Genomic DNA, 21,471 nt, shown 5'->3' on the forward strand with positions numbered 1-21,471 from the left:
CCACAACCAAGGTAGCAGCCAGCCTCTGGGGACCCTCCCTATGGGTGTGATTGTTCACTGGAGTATTTTAGAGGGGGTCCCACAAATAGGAGATGTAAGAATGAAAGATGAAATGCAATTATCTAATGAGATTATCTGTAGTAATATAACTCTTGCATAAATTAATGACAGACTTTGTATTTATGGGAAGATGGCTTGAATTTTGATCTGAAGACTGCAGAACTGAGTCGATTTTGAATTATTTTTTTCCTTTGATGTCACCTCTGAACTACCCCTACCCTTGTCCTCCTACCTAGCCCACCTACTCCTGCCACACACAAATACACACACACACACACACACAATCATATTCACAGATCGGTTCCCTAGAGGGATAACTGCTCCAGGTTCAGGGTGCTTTGTGGGTCCATACTACTTAATCTGTAGCTTGTAAACCACCACTTGTATGGTCATCTTTTAATTGTCAGTCAGGTGACACAATTAACTGACAGGAGAAACATTTATCGACATGGTTTAGCAGGAAGAGGAGTAACAAAGCATTCCCTTCCTAAATCCAGAGCATATGCCCCTACAAATACACAGGGTCGGTGGAAAGCCCACTAGTTGAGAGGCATACACTCAGTCAAGACACATCTTTAGCATTTTAGGGCCTTCTTGGCCTTTCTCTTCTAACTGTATCCTCATACTACTTCCCATGGGTGTAGCATCTCTGCTGGCTTATTGCTCAACCTGATTTTAACCTGGTCCTCCTGGGCCTGCTCCATTCTATGCACTGCTTCTCCTACTGGGTGAGTTACTCTACTGTGACTTCAGTGTCCATTATATTGTACTCTGAAAGAGATGCAAAAGAAAAGACAGAGTGTTTTAAAGGCCTATATATATCTTCCAAGGCAGGTTCTTTTCACATCTGTGCCTCCACCGAATATAATTCCCCCTCAACTAACTCTCCTCAGAGCCCCTTATGCTTTTTAAGTCCATCAGGGACTTGGCCTATCAAGTCTGAAAAGGGTAACCCCTTTACAAGGTGTGAATGGGCCACTCCTACTTTCACACTCTTTATATTCCTGAATAGGGCACTCTGGGGTGTGATCCACTCAAGATTTCATCTTTTTATAAGCTGTTAATGTAACCACTCAGTATTTGAAGGGGGCAAAGCCTTAACACAGCATCATCTCTGTTACCGGGGAAACTCAATAGATTCTGAGTTGCTGATCATGTTCCCAACACCTGACACACACACACACACACACACACACACGCACACACGCACACACTCAGACACACACCCTTGAAGAGCTCTAAAAGGACTGATCAAGCATGTTTAATTGAAGAAACAAATCACGATAACCATGATACAGTAAAACAGTTGAAAATTTATAATTAATGACTTTTAAAAACTATTTAAATCACAGTACTGTAAGATTTTTCCAAAGTCCTGGGATGATTTTTCTAGAACAAATTGTACAAGAGGTAGTTGGTTATTGATGCCTGAACAACAGGCATTCTGAATGATACTACTGCTCACTATCCCAGGGATATGAACTTGAGTTATTTTTGGTAGTAAATCATTGTGAGTTAGTTTTCTGGTAGCAATATTTAAAAGTTTTGGAATCATCTTTGGCTCTTCACTTCCCTATTTGTCAAGTCTTATTGATTCTACCTCCAACAACAAATCTTACAATTCTCTCATTCTCACCCCTTACATAGACACTAATTCCATCATCACCTTTTATCCAAATTGTTATACTATCCTCCTAAATGATCTCCCTGTTTCCGTATCTTCCCTCTCCAATCAGTCTTCCAAAGAACTGTTATAGTAATCTTCCTCAAACCTAGATCTAAAGTTCCAGGGATGGGGAACTTGCATCCTTGAGGTCACATGTGGTCCTCTAGGTCCTCATTTGTGGCCCTTTCACTGAATCCAAACTTCACAGGACAAATCCCCTTAATAAAAGGATTTGTTCTGTAAAACTTGGATTCACTCAAAAGACGGCACCCAAGGCCCTAGAAGGCCCATATGGCCTCAAGGCTGCAGGTTCCCCTCCCCTGGAGCACATTACTCGGCATGCAGTGATTCCCTCTTGCCTCTCAAATAAAACACAAATGCCCCTTTTACATTTAAAGTCATTTGCTATCTGGCTCTAGTTCACCTTATCATACTATTTTTACAGTGTTCCTATTCAGACACTCTTTGTTTGCTCCAAACTGTCCTGCCAGTGGCTCCCTGCACACATTTTATCTTTCCCTCCTCTAGGCTTTTTCATAAACATTTCCCTATGCCTAGAATACACTTCCCTCCTGGCCTCTACCTCTCAGAACACCCAGCTGTCTTGAAGGCTCAGCTGACCTGCGAACTCCTACACAAGACCTTTCCTTCTTGTTCTAGTTATTACCGCTATGCTCCTCCAGAAATTATTTTGTATTTGCTTTTTCTATACTTAATAATTACTTATCAGGGTTGTATTCCCTACTAGGATGCACATTTTTTAAAGGCATGATTTTTGTCTTTATATCTTTAACACTGTGTGTCAGCCATAATGCTAAATGTTATAATAAATGCTTTTTGAATGTTTTTTTAATTGAATTGAATGAGTAGAAATAGATTTGCAGTTATTCAATTATATTTTTTCTTGCTTAGTCCACCTTTTGATAAAGAGCAAAATTTGTATAAGGCCATTTTCCTACATGCATATATAATGCACAGTTTCCTATGAGGAATTGTTTTTCAGTTGTGTCTAACTTTTTGTGACCCCATTTGTTGTTTCCTTGGCAAAAATACTGGAGTGGTTTGAGATTTCCTTCTCCAGTCCATTTTACAGATGAGGAAACTGAGGCAAACAGAGTTACATGACAGCTAGTAAGTTTCTGAGGCTAGCTTTAAACTCACATCTTCACTCTAGACCTAGCACTTTATACACTGTTCCATGAGTGACCTAAATACTCAAAGGTATTTCCCATACTGGTCTACTCACAGGTCCCTGAAATTTCCCATATTTTCATTACTTTGAGTTAAGATATTGAAGGCTACTTGAAATGCAAATTTGTGCTAGAATAAGGGCTCAAAGATCTGGGTTCAAATTCCAGCTAGTCCCCCTAGTCCTCTATAGACTTTACTTTGCGTCTTCTGTAAGTCACTTTATTTCCCTAGATCTTACTTTCCTCATTGGTAAAATGAGGTGATTGGACTAGATAGATGACTTTTGAAATTGCTTCCAGTTCTCGATCTGTGATCGTATGAGCTGTGAGAGATAGTAAATAAAGTCATAATTAGCCATTAATTTTTCATGTCAAATTAGTACATTAAGTTGCTTTACCTTGCCTAAAAAGATGAGAGAAAACATAGGCTAGTTATAAGGGGAGGAAAGACTGTTTAGAACAGAGATTCTTAACCTGGGGTTGAAGGCCCATGAATAAATCAATTCAATTTGGTAAACATTTATTAAGCCCTTAGTACGCATTGGGCACTCTGCTAAACACATGGGATACAAATAAGAAAAGAAAAGATGATCCCAAACAGCACCTGCCCTCTATTAGTTTACAATCTAATGGGGGAACATACAAAAAGAAGAAAGGAAAAAGTAAAGGAAATCTCGTTGGAGCTCAGTCTTCCACCCTCCAGCCTTCAGATCAAAGGGGAGAAGAGGCTAAGGGAGATTGAAGGGAACCCAGTCAACAGCCAGATAATGAGATGTCAGATAATCAGTTCATACTGGATGAGGCATCACTTTCAGTAAAGTTCAAACCAAGCATAGCTTGAAGGTGTAGAGTAGATTTCAAGGGATCCATGAACTTGATTGGGAAAGAAATTACGCCTTTACTTTCCCTTAACTGCTAACCAAAATTTAGCATTTCCTCCAATCATTTAAAAATGGTATTCTGAGACAGGAACTACAAGATTCACAGACTGTCAGTGAGGTCCATAATACAAAAACAGTGGAGAACCTCTGGTTTCTAACATGGGTCACTGCCTGGGTCACAGTGGGGACTCTTGGACAGCAGTGGAGAGTGTAAAAGCTTTGATGGTTCTGTAGGGGAACTGCAGGCAGCACACAGGGCCATGGACAACAATGGTCCACTTCTGCTCCAGTTTTGCCTAGGGCAGAATACACATTCGAGAGGTCACTGGCTAGGGCTGGTCTTGCTCTCTCTGGCTGTTGAACAAAGTGAAGCTAGTTCTTGATTATATAGTCTGTGGATACTTTCCATCAATAAGGAATTCAAGGGACAAAACCACAAATGATCCCTGTTAAACATTTCATAGGGTATGGCTTTTGGGGCAAGCATTTATTTTCTGGCATAGAATTCCTCTCCCATGTATGCATGGACAGGCACAGTAGAGAACCTTACCTAAGGCACTTGCTTGAGTTCATGAACTCAAGTAAGCAGTTTTTGCTTATTATTATTTTGTTTTATTATTTCCATGCTTCAGGGTTCACAGGCCCCCGCTGTGAGACTGACATTGATGAGTGCAGCAGTAACCCCTGCTCGTCGACTGGGGAATGTGTGGAACGGTCCTGGGCAAAATATTATGGAAGAATCTCTGAGTTACCTTCTAATTTCAACTACCTTAATGCCACAGGTTACGTGTGTCACTGTCAACCTGGATACACAGGTAAGGGAAAAGGGATTAGAAGAAACAGGCTATTCTGGCACATTCTGACAGATTAGACCAACCAGCATGGGAAGTATGTGATGAGAAGAACTGTGTGGACCTGAATGTGTTGCTGCAGTGCACTGGGTCCCCCTGGTGGACATGGAAAATACTTTGTTCTACAGAAAGAAAATGGTAATTGATCTAGCAGCTTTAACTTTCATCCTTGCAAAACTGGAGGGCAAAGCTGGGGGGGGGGGGGAGGTTAAAAAAGAGGGGGGTCGGAGGTTGCAGTTTGACACAGCAGATTTGGAGACTCAATGCTCAGGCTGTAAGAGAGCGCCTTTAAAAGTAAGAACAAGCTTTAGCATTGTTCTGTTATTCTATACCAAAATTGGATACTCTGTCCATTGAAGGTACTGTGAATAAATAGCTATTCTGTTACAGCTAGGACTGTTAGTATTACCCTTTATGTCTGAAGAGGCTTGGGGGACCAGTGGCCCTGTTATCTTAGCCCAAAGAAGTTAGGAGGGAGAAGGAAAGAAGGGGAGATGGAAAGGAGAGACAAGGTGGCTTGTAATAAAGGAGTAGATACTAAGTCTCTCACTTCAGTCTGTGGCAAGTAGTTGGAGGCGTCTTTAATTTAATGAATGTGATCAATGAAAGTCCTAATTAATGAATATGCTTGTTGTTTTCTCTTGTTCCTGGACATTAGTCTTTGTCTGATCTTTTGCTGTGAAACAGATCCTATAGAATCTTAAAATTAATAAGAATGGACATTTTGGGGACATCTAATTCTGTTCTGAAGAGAATAAAGGTGCCTCTATTTGTCTTCTCCTCCTCCAAGCACATGTAGTGCCTCCTTGTATGCAGTAGCTATGCAATAAATATCTGTCGCTTGCTTGATTTCCTTTTACCTAATTAGCTCAATGCAATTTACTTACACATTAAGTAAATGCCTTGAGTCAAAAAGGGGGAAAAGAGACTTTCTTCCGTATAAAGTTAGGACTTGCCGTAGGTCTTGAGTGATATTCTGAGTTTGAAGAAAAGAGTTGGGAAAGGGGAGGGAATGCTGAGAGTCAAGGAAAGGAATTGCACAGGATAATATGAGAAAATAATAGAATGTCAAAAATATTCAGTATTTATGAAGAGTTAAAAGTAGTATATTATAAAATGTCGAAAATATGAGATTTGGAACAGGTAAGCTTTCTCAGATGCTTTCTGTAATTGATTGCATCTTCAAATCACATGATGACCAAGAGATGAGAAAATAAGATTCCTTCTTACTTAATTTGATTACAAAATAGCATTTCCTTTAATAAAAAATAGTAATATTCAGTCCTTATAAGCTCTTCTATAACAAGGTTCTTCTCAAAAGCATATTTTAAAATCATGCAAAATTCCTTAATAGAATAAAACCACAGTGATAATTATCTAACAATCCTCTGATTATCAATATTAAGTAAGGTGTGAAATGGGGAGATGTGTGCTCACCAGTGATGTTCCTCACTGCTGTGGAATTCAGAGTACCACTGGGAATCCAAATGGAAGAAAGATCTAGCATGAATGGTGAGGTCTTCCAGACATATCTACTTATAAATAGCAATATTATGACTGCATTGACCAGATGTATGCATTGTAGGTAACAGTGTTCTTATTGCACTGAGTCCCAGAATGCTATGGAGCCCCCTCAGTAAAATCCATGACCACTTAAAAGAGATAAGCCACTTGATTATTTCCATTAGAGATATATCAATAAGAATTAGTGTTAGTTCTTCTAGTTCAAAGGAATTTTCTTAAAATACAAAAGAGAGCTGATAAAGTTATTTCACCCATTTGAATTGCACTTGTTGGCAAATGACTGCTACCCTTCCTCTCCCTTCCCCAAATGGGTGATGGTTAAATCAGTGTTCTTTCTTGGAAGGGAAGAGGGAGGAAAAAATAACAGACAGCGACTGCAAAATAAATGTTCCTAAATGAAATCCACTATAAGATAATCTGTCTGGGCAAATAAGGACTCAGGAAGGATGAGAATGGTTTGGGGAATATCAAGAGTAGAATTCTTTATCACTTTGGGGGGAAAGAGTAGAAGCCACTAAAGATGACTTTTCAGCTTTCCCATTTGGTACAGGATAAGTCCCATCTCTAACATGAGTTTGTTTCCCTTACTTCCCAAGTTTCTAGGGAAGTGGTTAGTTGGGAAAATAAGGTGTTATGTGTTACTTCTTTTGCAATTTAAGTATTATAATGGTTGGAAGGGCAAAGGAGACAAGAGATATTCTGATTCATCCCATAGCTCACTTTGGACTACTTCTCATGGCCTTGATTGGACTATGAGAAATTCTACTTTACCCAGATGGTCATGAATTTGCTCAAAGAGCAAAGATACCACAGCTTGTCCATGGTCTAAATTTCTGATTTAAATCTTTACTCTCCTGGATCACTCTCCAGAATCTGGAGATTATCTTCATAGCAGTGATCACATCCTCACTCAGTCTTCTCTTTTCCAAGTTCTTGTGTTGTTCACTTCCAGGCACTGTCTAGTTTGGTAATGTATTTCCCAACTTGTCATTCCTAGAATGAACTGGAGAGTGACCAGGAGAGTAGAGATTTAAATCATACCACAGAATCTAAAACATATAGTAAAAACAGATTAACCTTCATTCAGGGCCTCTTACTTGGTATTTTATTATGTGAATGTGTCATGCATCTATGGGATGGGCCAGCAGGTCCTAGCATAGCCACATAGGAAAAGTACCCATAATGCAGATTATAAAATGTAACTAAACAGTATATAAATCATTTAGTAAATACATCATTAACCAAATAACTATAATCTCTGAATACGTCTATCAGCACATATATTTTGGACAGGCAACACAAATGAACAATGAGCTGAGATCTACATTGACTAGGTTAGATTGTATTTGGGGAATCACCTAATATCAAAGCCCATCCTTTTTTTAGCAGTAATATTCTCCTGGTGATGCTATATGATTGTGAAACATGGAACACCATGATCTCAGAGAAGTAAAAATTTAAGCTTAGCTAAAAAGCTGTGAAAAGAGCCATTCTGGACTTCAGCATGCCTTGAGAGCAGGAAGCAGCATAAAAGCCATCATCAAGGAACCATTTGTGACCATAGATTTGTCATATGGAAAAAATGAGGGGCAATAGATGGAAAGCCTAAATGCACTTTTATCTACAATTTTTGTCCAAATCTTTCCAAAAACCTTTTATGAAAGCTCCAACTTTGGACCTTCCAACCTTTAGAGAACTTTCTTCACAATAGTCCTTAAAATATATTATCTGCATCTTGCAGACAAGGAAACTGAGGCTCAGAAAAGTTAAGTGACTTGAGAAAAGGGACTATTTCATTGTTCATCATTGTATCCCCAGCACATTTTTTGGCATATAGTAGGTGCTTAATCAATGCTTATTGCATTGAATTGAAATATTAGAGCTGGGATTCAAACCAAGGTCTCCTAATACAATGCTTTTGCCACTGCTATGGTGCCTCTGTTAGTAATATGCATTATTAAAACTAAAGTGGGAAGACTTGTACCCTTTTAATGTTGTCTTTCATGGTCATAGGCAGCAAAATCAAATTTCCACATTTTTCTAAGTACAGATTCTAGAACTGTGCTTTTCATCATATGTGAGTTGAAAGGCCAATAGCATTTTTAAATGTCTGGATTGTCCACAGAAATAAGATACTAAATCTATACTGAATTTAGCCCAAGATTACCAGAGTCAGAGAGGTATTATTCATTTAGGAAATTCCGATGGAAATGGAATCACAGGATTATTCTGGTATGGGACAGAGTTTGAAGGCACCACAGAGGTAATTTAATATATTTTTTTGGAGGGGGAAGGCAGGGCAATTGGGGTTGACTTGCCTAAGGTCACACGGCTAGTAAGTGTTAAGTGTCTGAGGTCACATTTGAACTCAGGTCCTCCTGACTCCAGGGCCGGTGCTCTGTTCTCTACACCACTTAGCTGCCCCAACAAAGGTCATTTAATCTGATTTGTACTCCAACAAGAATCCCTTTATAACATCCCTAACAAGGAGTCATTCAAAGTCTGCTTAAAGGACCCCAATTTGGGGGATCCTACTGCCTCTTGAGCTATCCTATGCTACTTCTGGAATTTGGGGAGGAAAGGGGCTTAGGATCTGGACTTGAGATCTCATTATGTTTAGCCAGATGGCACAATGGATATAGCATTGAACTTGGAGTCAAGAAGACCTGAGTTCAAATCCTGCCTCAAATATTTAGTAGTTACGTGATAGCTATATGACCTAGACAAGTCACTTAACCTCTGCCTCAGTTTCCTCATCTGTAAAGTAGAGATAACAATAGAATCTACCATCCAGGATTATTGTGAGAATAAAATGAGATGATGTATGTAAAATGCTTTACAAATTTCAAAGAGCTATATGAACGTAGGAGTAGGGGCAGCAGTAGTATAGGGAACTCTCAGAGTGCAAGCAATTCTTCTGCAATTGTCTCAGGGTCATCTAGTCTGTGTGTGTCAGATAAGGATAGGAATAAAAATTGGACTTGTGATTTCACTGCTATGGAGATCTGGGTGAAGAAATTCCCCCCACCAGTGCAGACAGGCACCTTCTCTGCAATGTGTAATCTTAAGAGAGTTGCCTGGATCCCTGAGAGGTGAGTGAGTTTCCTAGCCTCACACAGTCAATATGTATCAGTGGTAGGACTTTCAGGTCTTTCTGGCCTCAAGGTCAGCTTTCTATTTGCTGCCATTTGCTTCCTCTCAGTATAAAATAAATATGTAAACAAAAATGAATAAATAATTAAGTAAATATACACAATAAAATCCTGTCAGACACATGTAGTAGTCAATTTCAATGTCATCTGTTGGCTACAATCATATACAAAGCATATATTATTAACATGTTAGGTCAACTGTATTTACTGTGATTTCCTATTATTCTTTCTAAGCCAATAAGTATGAATTTAATGATATGCTATTCTTTTTAGATCAAATTACTGAGACTAAGAGATGGCAAGTAGAGTTTGTTAACCATTTGTTTGGGAACAAGGAAGAGGTGGTTCACTTGAGTGATACTTCTTGGGTGTGGGGGACATTCCTTCCACCAACTAAGTCACTCATTCATTATATTCTAGGATCATAGATATAGAGTCTGAAGGGGATTTAGGAAATATTTACTCTAATCCTGTTGTTTTGCAGAGAAGTGAATTAGGCACAAAGAGATGAAATTTTTGTTCAGAGTCTCAGAATCTTTGAGTTGGAAAAAAGTTCAGCAGTGATCAGGTTTAGCCCAGACTTGAAAAATAATTCAAACCAATAAACATTTATTCAGTGCCTATTATGTGCCAGACAGTGTGCTAAGCACTGGGGATACACTTAGTAAAAAGAGTCTCTCCCCTCAAGGAGCTTACAATTTAATGGAATGAAACAGCACTCAAAAGGAGGCAAGAAAGTGGAGGGCTGAGTGAGGCACCAAGGGGTACCTGGCTATTCCACACTTGGATGGCTCTGACTGTTAGGAAGTTGTTCTTGCCCTCAAGACCATGTTGTCTTTCGATTATTTCCACCCACTTACTGTCCCCTGTTTTTTTTCCCACTGGGGCCAAACAGATCCAATACATTTACCACCCAATATCCTTCAAACAGTAAAAGCTGTCTATGATGTGCCTCCCCTGAATCTTCTCTTCCTGGGGCTGTTCCATCAGGTGATTCTCATATGACATGGAGTCAAGGTCTTTCACTAACCTGGTTGCTCTCTTCTGGATGCCTCTAGCTTATCAGTGCCTTTCCTAAATCCAGATGTGATTGAACTAGGGTAAAATACAGCAGGCTAGCAGTGTCTTAGTTCTGGAAGCAAGGCTTCTCTTAAAGTAATCCAAAATCACATTAACTTTTTGGTTACATGCTAATAATACCACTCACCTCTCAGGGCTTCTGTGAGGATCATTTGAGTTATTTTCCTCCTCCTCTTCAACAATGACTACAAGCAGCAACAACAACCACAACAGTAACAACTTTCTTATATTTTTGTGTCATCACTTTCAAGATCCATGAGAACAAGGACTATTTCTTATACTTCTTAGCATCACTATAGTTAATACTCCTTATAGTTTCTGGAACATAGTAGGAGACTTGATGCTTGATCTGGTTGCCTATCCAATCGTCATTTTCTCCTGAAAATGACTCTTTTCTTGACCTTATATTAGAGGCACATTATTCATTCATTCGCAGAAATAATGATTTTGTCTTTTTAACTGCACATTTTCTAGGATAGAGACATTTAAATATTATTTACAAAGGGATTAAATGCATATGTAAGACTGCCACTGGCTGAAAGGTCAAACTTTTCACTTTTGTGCATGTTCATTTAATGAAATGTTTATTGACATTTCCAAACATCCTCCTCCTCTCCCATTTATGTTTGGCTCCTTGGTGTCTTTTCAATACTCATTTATTTGCATACAATTTTTTAATGGTGCCTATATTAACAAATTTTAAATGTTGTGGCTTCTGATATCCACTGCTAACACTGTAAAACTAGGGCAGATAGGCCTCATTTTAAAATAAAGACTATGCTCCTAAAAATCTGTTGTGCATAAATTGATAAAATCTTTGTGTCAGAGATGTTTGTGGTACAAAGGATATGAGATAACTTATAAAGGCACCACATTTCTTTTGGTTTCAGCTTCCAGACTGAAATCTGGAAAAAACACTTTTTTTCACAGGAGAATCCAACTCCCCAAAATGTATGAACGTTAGTTACTGTGTACAAGAAAGATTTATTAAAAGAAGATAAAAATCAACAAACTTTTATATTCTGCAACACAAAAATCATAAGAAACTGAAGGGCTATATAACCTCAATTTCCCACAAATTTTCCCCAATATTGTTTAAAGCTCCTAAAGGAAAAATCTTTCTTTTTATTGGATGAGACACTTCTAGAGGTCTATTGCACTCTGCCTGTTACCACAATACAGTCAAACTGGCCTTCTTAGCATTCCCCACACATCATGCTGTATTCCATTTTCTATGTCCATGACTTTGCACATGTCAGGAATATGCTACCACCTCACTTCTGCCTCTTGAAATTCCTTATTTTCTTCAAAACTGCTCAAACAACATGAACCCTTTCTTGATCTGCTTGGTTATTAGTATACCACTGCCCATCAAAATGTTTCTTATGTTTGTTGTTGTTCAGTTGTTTCATTGTGTCTAACTCTTTGTGACACCATTGGGCATTTTCCTGGCAAAGATACTTTAACCTTTCTTTCTCCAGCTCATTTTCCATATAAGGAAACTGAGGCAAAAAGGGTTAAGTGACTTGCCCAGGGTTACATAGCTAGTAAGTTTTGGGGGCTAGATTTGAATTCAGGAAGATGTCTACTATTTATTTTCCACACACACATTCACACATGCATGTTTATATATTTATATATTTATCTCTATATACATATATATGTATATATCTGTCTCTCTATACATATATGTAACTTATTTAGGCTTATGTTGTTTCTCCTGATAGAATGTAAGATCTTTGAAGGGAAGGATTGTTTCATTTTTGTCTTTGTATCTCTTGTGCCTAGCAAAGTTTCTAGAATATAGTTGGTGCTTAATAAATGCTTGTTCATTGATTGATTGACACTTGACTAGTCTAATTTTATTATGTCCTTCATTTCTTTGGTTGCTAGTAAGTTTATTTCACTGATGTGGAATATCATCATGCAGAAATAGTCTCTCTGTTCCTATGGACTGTTACCTTCTTTTTATCCAGATGGTTAATTAATTACCCTGTCCTCCAATGAGGCTGCCTCTCTCCTGGGCTAGCACCTTTCTTTAACCATCCAGAGTAGCCACACATCTTAGGCACTGGGCAGTGATAAACACATTGCTCAAGTCTTTCAACAACAGGGATATAGACAATAAGGGGGAAAGAAATGAGCATTTATATGGTGCCTAGGATGTGACAGGAACTAAGCACCTTTAAAAAAAATGTCTGATTTGGTCCTCACAACAATCATGTGAGATGGGTGCTATTAATCCTATTTTACGGTTGAGGAAACTGGGAGTAAGTGACTGCCCAGAATCCTAGTTAATAAGTGTTTCAGAATGGATTTGAACTCAGATCTTCCTGACTCTAGGCCCAACACTCTATTCACTGCCCTATACACTGCCATGAAATGGAGAGTATTGGCTTGGGTTTGAATTCTGATTCTGCTATTTATAGACCATGTACAAATCACACATACACACACCCCTCACCTGACTAAGCTGGGAAACCAGTTGGAGAATTTTTTCAAAATTTGGAAGATTAGGGAGAAGTCCCTTGGGAAAAGTATCACCAGGAGTGGAATGAAATTATACTAACAGAGAAGGGAGTCAAGTCTAATGATGCTTAGACAGCTGTGGGCAGAAGTAATATTCAAAGTGGGCAATAGCACTCTTAGAAAAGGTACGATAACCTTGCCCCTAGGTGAGCCTCTGGCATTCATAGGTAACTGAGCTATGAACAGAGAAGGAGTCCAGGAAGGAATTCTTATCTCAGTGGTTTATTGTTAGAGCTCTGTACTGTGCTGAAAAAGCTGTGGTTAATGATCAGATTACAAATTTCCCCTCATAATAAATCCACAAGCATTTATTATGAGGCTACCTTGTACCAGGCGCTGTACCCGGCGCTAAGAATACAAAGATAAAAATAAAACCGATACTCATTTTCTCTCTCTCTCTCTCTCTCTCTCTCTCTCTCTCTCTCTCTCTCTCTCTCTCTCTCTCTCTCTCTCTCTGTGTGTCTCTGTGTGTCTCTCTGTCTCTTTCTCTCTGTGTCTCTGTCTCTGTCTCTCTCTCTCTGTGTCTCTGTGTGTCTCTCTCTGTGTCTCTGTTTCTCTCTCTGTCTCTGTCTCTCTGTGTCTCTCCCTGTCTCTCTCTCTGTCTTTCTTTCTGTCTCTTTCTCTGTCTCTCTCTGTCTCTCTATCTGTCTTTCCCCCCTCCCCCGTGTGTGTGTCTTTGTCTCTCTGTCTCTCTATGTCTCTGTCTCTTTCTGTCTCTGTCTCTCTGTCTCTCCCTCTCTCTGTCTCTGTCTCTCCCTGTCTCTCTGTCTCTCTCCATCTCTGTCTCTCTCTTTTCCCCCCTCCCCCGTGTGTGTGTCTTTGTCTCTCTGTCTCTCTCTGTCTCTCTGTCTCTGTCTCTCTCTCTCTGTTTTTCTGTCTGTCTGTCTGTCTGTCTGTCTCTCTCTCTGTCTTTCCCCCCTCCCCCATGTGTGTGTCTTTGTCTCTCTGTCTCTCATAATATAACATGGTAACGTCACAAATGATCAAGGAGAAATCCTCATTATCTCTCCCCTCAAAACCTCACCTCTTTCAAACTTCCCTGTTTCTGTCAAAGGCAGCACCAGTTTTTCAGACTCTCAGCCTCAGTGTCATACCCCCGCAGATCACATATCCATTAAGCTGTCCAGTCTCTACATCATCTCTAGCATGCCACCCTTTTGCTCCATTCACACAGCCTAAACCTTTGTTCAGGTCTTCATTTCCTCTTACCTAGTTTATAGGTCAGCCTCTCAATTGGTCTCTATACCTCAACCCTCTCCCCATTACAGACCATCCTATACCCTGCTGACAAAGTAGTTTTCCTTAAGCATAAATCTGACCATGTGACTCAATCAATTCTGATGACTTCCAATAGGATAAACTCATCTGTGTTTCTTTTAAAACCCTTCAAACATGTCCCCGACTTAATTTTCTAGCCCCACACTCTGCAATACAGTCCAACAGGGTTTCTCCTTATTCCCTATGCACAGCACTCCCATTTCCCTCTTCTATGCTTTTGCACTGACCATCCCTCATGCCTTGAATGCACTCCCTCCTTACTGCCACCTCATAGAGGCCCTTGCTTACTTTATGATAAAGTTCAGGAACCATCTTTTGTATGAAGCCATTCCTGATTCTCCCAGAAGGAGCAGAGTTCAAATTCTGCCTTTTATACTTACTAGCTGTCTTAATCTGGGCAAAACACTTAACTTTTCTAAATGGTTTTCTCATCTGGAAAATGTGGATAAAAATAGCACCTGCTTCCCTGGCTTGTGGGAATCAAAGCAGATCATGTCTTTAAAGTGCTTTGTAAGCCTTAAAGTCATAACAAGCTAGTTAGATATATGTAATAAATATATAGAGATATAGATATGCATATATTAAGATATATAGTGTGTATATATACTAAGATATAGTATACTGTATATACTCTGATTCCATATCTGAAGTGTCTATACCTCTGTATACCTATATTTCTCTGCATTTGTTATGAATCTCTGTCTTTATTTATTACTTTTTTTTGTAAGCCTTAACTTTTAAACTACTTTAAAGGCATGATGTAGAGAGAGATATTTCTATATTTTATGTATTTGTTATATATCTCTATAGTTTGGTTATTTTTGTTATTACCATTATGCTATGTTGTCCTTATACTTATGTTATATATTATAACTTCAGAAATGGCTGAACTTCATTTCTGATTGATCTTTCCTTTTTGGTGGCTTCTAACCTGTTTGTTTTTTAATTTCTGCTTCTCATTTTCTCTGGCAAGGATGCAGAGATCTGTCAAAAATCTGTAGAGATTTGTTGTTGGCAGTCATTTTCAGGGATGATCCACTCTCCCCATTTAATACCTCCCCCCAACCCCATTTAGGGTTTTCTTGGCACAGATACTGGAGTAGTTGGCCATTTCCTTCTCCAGTTCATTTTACAGATGAGGAAACTGAGGAAAGCAGTTAAGTGATTTGCCCAGAGTCACACAGGTAGTATGTGTTTGAAGCCACATTCGAACTCAGGAGAAGTCTTCTTGATTCCAGGCCCAGGACTCTGCTGTGCCACCTAGCTGCTTTATTTCTGTAAAGAAGTACTTAGGGGGTGGCTCGGTGGTGCAGTGAATAGAGCACTGGCCCTGGAGTCAGGAGGACCTGAGTTCAAATCCAGCCTCAGATACTTAACACAAAAACTAGCCATGTGACCTTGGGCAAGTCACTTAACCCCAATTGCCCTCCAAAAAGACCCCCCCAAAAAAGAAATACTTAAAAACAAAACACAAAAACATAGGGAACCCTGATTTTTAAAAGAAATTCTTTTTAAGTAGAATGCCTCAGTGCTTGAATGATCACTCTTTTCATTATTTATTCCTCAATTTTGGATTTCCATATATTGAATTTTCTTGAAAGGAGCTATCCATCTCCATTTTATTCACTGGAGAGAGTACTACAGAGATTACTGGAATAATATCTTCACTGAAACACAAAATGAACCCCAGAGAGCAGGCTGCCCAGGCTTTGGTGTCCCCCATTTTCCTGTCTATAATACTGAGCTGAGTGGGTGTTCCTACTTCCAATGTTTCTGCAGAACTGGAATAAACGGGCCAGTTGAACCCTTAGAAGAACTGAACTTGTTTGGTTGGCTTCCCAGAGTGAGGCCACAAGGGTTTTGTTGACATGTATGAATGTTTTCAGGTTCTGTTATTCATTTTGACTGTCCTTGGCTTTTCTCCCTGAGTGCGTGAGAAACTGATGTGATGAGTTAAATGCTTCTTCTGACACGAGTGAGAAAGGATAATATCATCCAAATCTCACACAAGGAAGCAAATGCTAACGAAACCAAAAACACAGGGGGAAATACTCCTGTTTACTCTGAAGCTCTCTTCATTTAACTAGTGGGGGGGGGGGTTAGATTAAGATTACTGGGTGAGTAGATTTCTATTTTGGATTGTATCACTGTAGCCATAGGTAAAACTACATATTCTTTTTCTCTCTCTTCCTTCTTTTTGATTCATAGTTCACATTTGGCTCCAGGATATTCCCACAAAATTACTACCTTCAAATTAAATTTTGGAAGTTCTGGGTAAAAAAAAAAATCTCATGACAAAAAAAAATGAAAGAACAAGACTACCCTGGCTATAGCTAGGTTAAATTTCAGTCTCTTTTTCAACTCTTCACAGATGAGTCTGACACCTTTTCTTTAGCAAGAACCTAGGCTTGATGAAGCCTTTTATAAATGCAGGAGCACATCACTCCTTGTTCCTTCTGAAGCTGAATGTACTCATGTAATTTCATTTCCTTTTCTTATTATTAACTTGAAGATAACATGATGAGAAAAACCATCAACCTAAGAATGATACTTTACTTGCAACTTTTTGTAGTCAACCTGGGGTAATCTAGGTAAGGAATCCTTATCTTTTGATGTGTGAAAAAGAGGTGTGATTTTGTCCATGTGTACGGAGTACAAATGTAGTGACCTTTAGTGACCTTACAGGATTTATTAAAAAAAAAAAAGGAATCATGAATCAAATCTGTTTTGTTAATGTTCGGGTCAGATGAGACCTCCCTTCTCTGCTCCAGACACATAATATGTGCTTAGATGGGTTGGGTTTTAGGGGGGACTAGCACCTTTCCTGTGAAGGCTTACCAAGCCCTTTCCAGGGTTGCTCATCTCTACCTGCCCCCACTCTCACCTGTGGCCCCAAGAAGCTGTAGCATGCACTGTGGTCACACCCCAGGAGAACCACCTTGGTACATCGGTTAGACCAGGGTGAGGGTAATGAACAGGCCTCAAATCCATTGGTGAATTAGGGGAAAGACTTACCAGGGTGGAATGGGTGCATGCAAACAATTTGTTCCCATGGCCACTAAGGCATCCGAAGCAGGCACTGTGGAGTACTTAGAGCTGGGTCAGACAATGAAGATAGCAAAGTCATCCACTGTATTGCATCCTGTACTATCACCAGTCATCTTGACTTTCATTTTGCCACTAGACTTTGATGACTCAGGAAGAGAGTGGGGCTGACAACGTTGTGTAACTCTGCCCCACTTAAAACCAATTCACATTTGAATTGAGATATCACTCTGTGATGTTATTGATCCCCTTTGAAAATGAAGGAGAAACAGACATACTGTTGATTGGTATACCAATGGAGACAGGAAGTAATCGCTTATAAAGAAAGACAGTATTCTAATTATTTTTGCGTGGTGATATTGAAATAACTAAAAATGCTCTAAATTGATGTCAGTAGTATTAATATAGAGAATAGTGGGAGGGGCACAGGAAGAAGCTTAGGTCATAAAAGATGAAATATAAAAGATAACTTCCTACAAACAAAGAGCCAAGAAATGATGAGAAGTCTTCTCTAGAGATACTTAAAATAGGATAAGTTCTTAGTCTTTGGAAATAGCATAGATGTGATTTTACCTGAAAGCCAGAAGATGGATAGGTCTTGAATCCATTTAAAACATTCAATTCAGGTCAATTAAAAAAATATTTAGTGCTTAGTATGTACTAGTGACTGTACTAAGTTAAGGAGATACAAAAATACACACAGACACACACACATACATATTCTGTGTCCTCAAGGAATTTATGGTGTGTGAAGGGACATAAAATGTACCCAAACAACTAAATACAATGTATATTTAAAGGAATACAGAAAAGTTTCAAGAAATAGTACTTTCAGTGGGACATCAGGAAAGGCATAAGAAGAAGCTAGGAATTCAAAGGAGAAGCTAGATAGTGCAGCAAAGAGAGCACCAAGGAGTAAGGAAGATCCGAGTTCAAATCCAGCCTCAGACACTTGCTAGCTGTGTGACCTTACACTAGATTTGTCTCAGTTCCTCATCTGTAAAATGCGGACATACTAGAGAAGGAAATGGCAAACCACTCCAGTATCTTTGCCAAGAAAACCCCATTGACAAAGGTCCAAGGGGTCATATAGAATTGGACAAGACTGAAGGACAACAAAGAGATCCTAAAAAGAAGAGGTGTGGAGGGAGGCCATGCATTACCGTCATGGAAGACAACCAAAACCAAAGTACAGAAATGGAAGATGAAATGCTGTTTGTAGGAAGCAGCCTCCAGGCTAGTTTGCATACAGTGGAGAATACTGGAAAGGGATTAATATGAAATGAGCCTGGAAAGGTCTTTGGGGACCAAAATGGAAGCTTCACAGGTTGGGCTGAAGATTCCATGTCTTATCTTAGAAGACGGAGGGGGTCACTGAAGATTCTCGAGTAGGAAAGATACATAGTTAGTTGTATATTTTAGAAATGTCATTTTGGCCACTATCTGGAGTATGGATTGGAAATGGCAGAGATTGAGAGCAAGGAGCTAAAAGCATCCTTGGAGTAGTTTATAATAGATTTCTTTAAAGCTCAATAAGGTAGAGGGGAGGAAATGCTGAAGTAAGAAGCAGATGACTTAGGGTTTAGATCTAGTTTAGTCCCTTTACTCTTTCTATAACCTTTGGTCAACCAGAAACTTTTTTTCTATCTTTTTCCTGTAAGCATTTAGAAAAGTGGAGTACTCTAATGGGTGCCAGAAAATCTAGGTTCAATGCTTTTTTGCACAAAGGGGATAATAACTGGGGAAAGGTGAATCTTCATTCAGGGGGTAAACCAATGGAAAGATGACAAACGAGCAGCCTGAATATGCTATATGAACCCAGTAAGGGCTGCATGATTTCACCCTTTTTTTTCTAATCTCCAATTGTGCCAGAGGTTTCTTTCTGAATATGACCATCTTTGTGATTCCCTATAATAATAGAGAGGCAAAGTTGGGAATAGTTCAAATCCCTAGATAGCGTTTGGGTACTGAAATATATTGAGGTGAGTCCACTGGAGTTATGATTCTTCATGAGTGCCCCTCTGAACCCATGTTCTTCCTGGAGGAATATCAAATAGTTTTGTTTTTGGCAAAAGCATCATCCTTTGGACGAGAGGTTAAACAGAGGCCAGGGCCACTAATACATCCATTTCTTTGAATGAGTTTTAACTCCAATGACCTGGCCAGGCTCCAACGCTATTCATTACTTCTTGCCTGTCTAATTTGCCCTTGAAATTTTAATTGGATATGGCATTCCACTTCTTGTCTTAACCTACTTTCAGAGCGTTGCTTGGAGCAGTCATCCAGCTGCAGCATTTCACTTACGATGTAATTCAACTTATCTAGTTGCTGAGGGTATCCCTATATCTTTTCCTCTTCTTCCCCCAACCCCACAGAAGCATGAAGAAGCTCTATGAATTTATTCCAGTGGAAAGATTTGAACTCTTCAGAAAAGAGGTACCAGAAAAAGCAGTAGATTATTATTCAAAGTAGGATAATCCAATTCCTCCGGCATTTTTTTTTTTTTGGTATCACAGCCATTAGAAAAAAAATGAAAAAGCCAGGCCATCCACTGAATACTAAACTCCAACTGTAGTCGAGTTCTTGAAACCCCCAAAAGGTGAAATGCTATAAGAAATTAAAACACCAGGGAGCTTTTTGCTTTCCAGACCCTATGAAGCCTTTTTGCGTTTGATTTCTTACAGCTAACTCTTGGGCACTTTGATCCATCTTGTCTGCGTGCCTCGCTGTGCCATGTTGCATAAAGCAAACCAGCATGACTGACAGGGCCCAGGAGCCACGGAGGGCATGGGTCTGGGGCATATCTCTTCATTTAACTGTACTTTGTGGTGATATTTTTTGCATAAAGATCATGTCCACTTAAAAGATAAGAAGAAAAGAAGTAGTTTCTCAGGTGATTGTAACAAGCTCCCGTTTCCAGGGAAAGAATACATATGTCACCTGAAATTCCATTTTTGGTTTCCTTAATATACATTCTGACTACTACCCTGTTTCTTTACATATTCTTAAAATGTTATATATACATTTTAAAATCCTCACTATCCCTCATTTAATCGATACTAACCAGTTTCTTTAAATTGTCTCTGTGAGATGTATTGCCTCTTTTTTCTCTCCCCAGCTCATTATTTTTAATAAAATCATGTCTATACCTGAATGGAAAAGTTAAAAGGAATCATCAGCTAATTTGAGGGAATCACTGCTACTGGGAGGGAGAGAGGAGTTTTGACCTAAATTATTGAAAATGTTGGCCTTCATAGGCCAAATTTATTATTGAATTCTGGTACCTTCCTCCACATCATACCCTGAATAGAGACAAGTTTAGTTTATAAGATCTACTAGAGTTGAAGTTCCATGAAGGCAAGAACCTGGGTGTTCTATTCTTTTTATCCCCTGTGGCATCCTGTCCAATGCTTTGTATACAGTAAGCATTTGATGCATATTTGTGCAATAGCTTTGTTGAACTACATCTATGTTGACAGGATAACCTAATACATTATTCCACTTGCCCTCTTATAGAATAAGGAGTAATTATCACTTCTCTGAGTTTACAAGTGATGCCCAGCAAAGGTTTTCTCCATGGAGAATACAGGCATTGATTTCTGTTGCATTTATGCAGCCATGTCCCCTTTTTCAAGAAAAAAAATAAAAGTATCAATTTTCATGAGTTCTCCAGAAGCAAAGTCTACCATTGATTTTGGTGAAACCTAGTGTCTATGAAAGATGATTGAAGACATAGTAAGTTCTGAATCTAGCCTAGCAGTGTCCAGCTGACTGCATAACTCAGTGCAACAGTAATGATTGTCATCATTCTTCTTTTATGTTCATATGAAAGACTTTCCTCCAAGGAAAAGAAAGTGATTAAATAACACACAAGTAAATTATGTCTACTACTTTGCAACAAAAACTCAAATGTTAATGGGTAAAAAGCAAATGCATATTTACAACCTGGCAAAACTATTGAACTGGTTAAAGTTTAATAACCTGTTATGAGCTTTGAGATTAAACTAGTCCCTGAAGGCGTTACCTTATGCTTTACATTTACATTAACACCTTTATGTTCTGAGAATATCAATTCAGTAAGCACTAATTAAGGACCTACTGTGTGTTCAGCACCATGCTAGACCCTCAGGTCTTAAACTAGCAAAGTGAAACAAAGCTTTGATTAAGAACCTACTGAGTGTTCAGCAGCATGCCAGACCTTAAAATCTTAAACTA

General features: G+C 39.0%; 1 protein-coding gene across 2 annotated transcripts in view; it reads left to right on the top strand.

Annotated features, from left to right (window-relative positions):
* CRB1 (crumbs cell polarity complex component 1) overlaps positions 1-21,471 on the top strand; it is a 278,153-nt gene that overhangs the window by 152,943 nt on the left and 103,739 nt on the right. For both annotated transcript variants that reach the window (XM_069074480.1, XM_069074481.1), the window contains exon 5: positions 4,430-4,612. In XM_069074480.1, the coding sequence (XP_068930581.1) occupies positions 4,430-4,612 (183 nt within the window). The remainder of the gene's footprint in view (positions 1-4,429; positions 4,613-21,471) is intronic.

The sequence above is a fragment of the Petaurus breviceps genome, unplaced genomic scaffold (assembly GCF_028583685.1).
Source record: "Petaurus breviceps papuanus isolate PSGF00001 unplaced genomic scaffold, PetGlider_PUasm1.0 90895, whole genome shotgun sequence".
Taxonomy (NCBI): domain Eukaryota; kingdom Metazoa; phylum Chordata; class Mammalia; order Diprotodontia; family Petauridae; genus Petaurus; species Petaurus breviceps.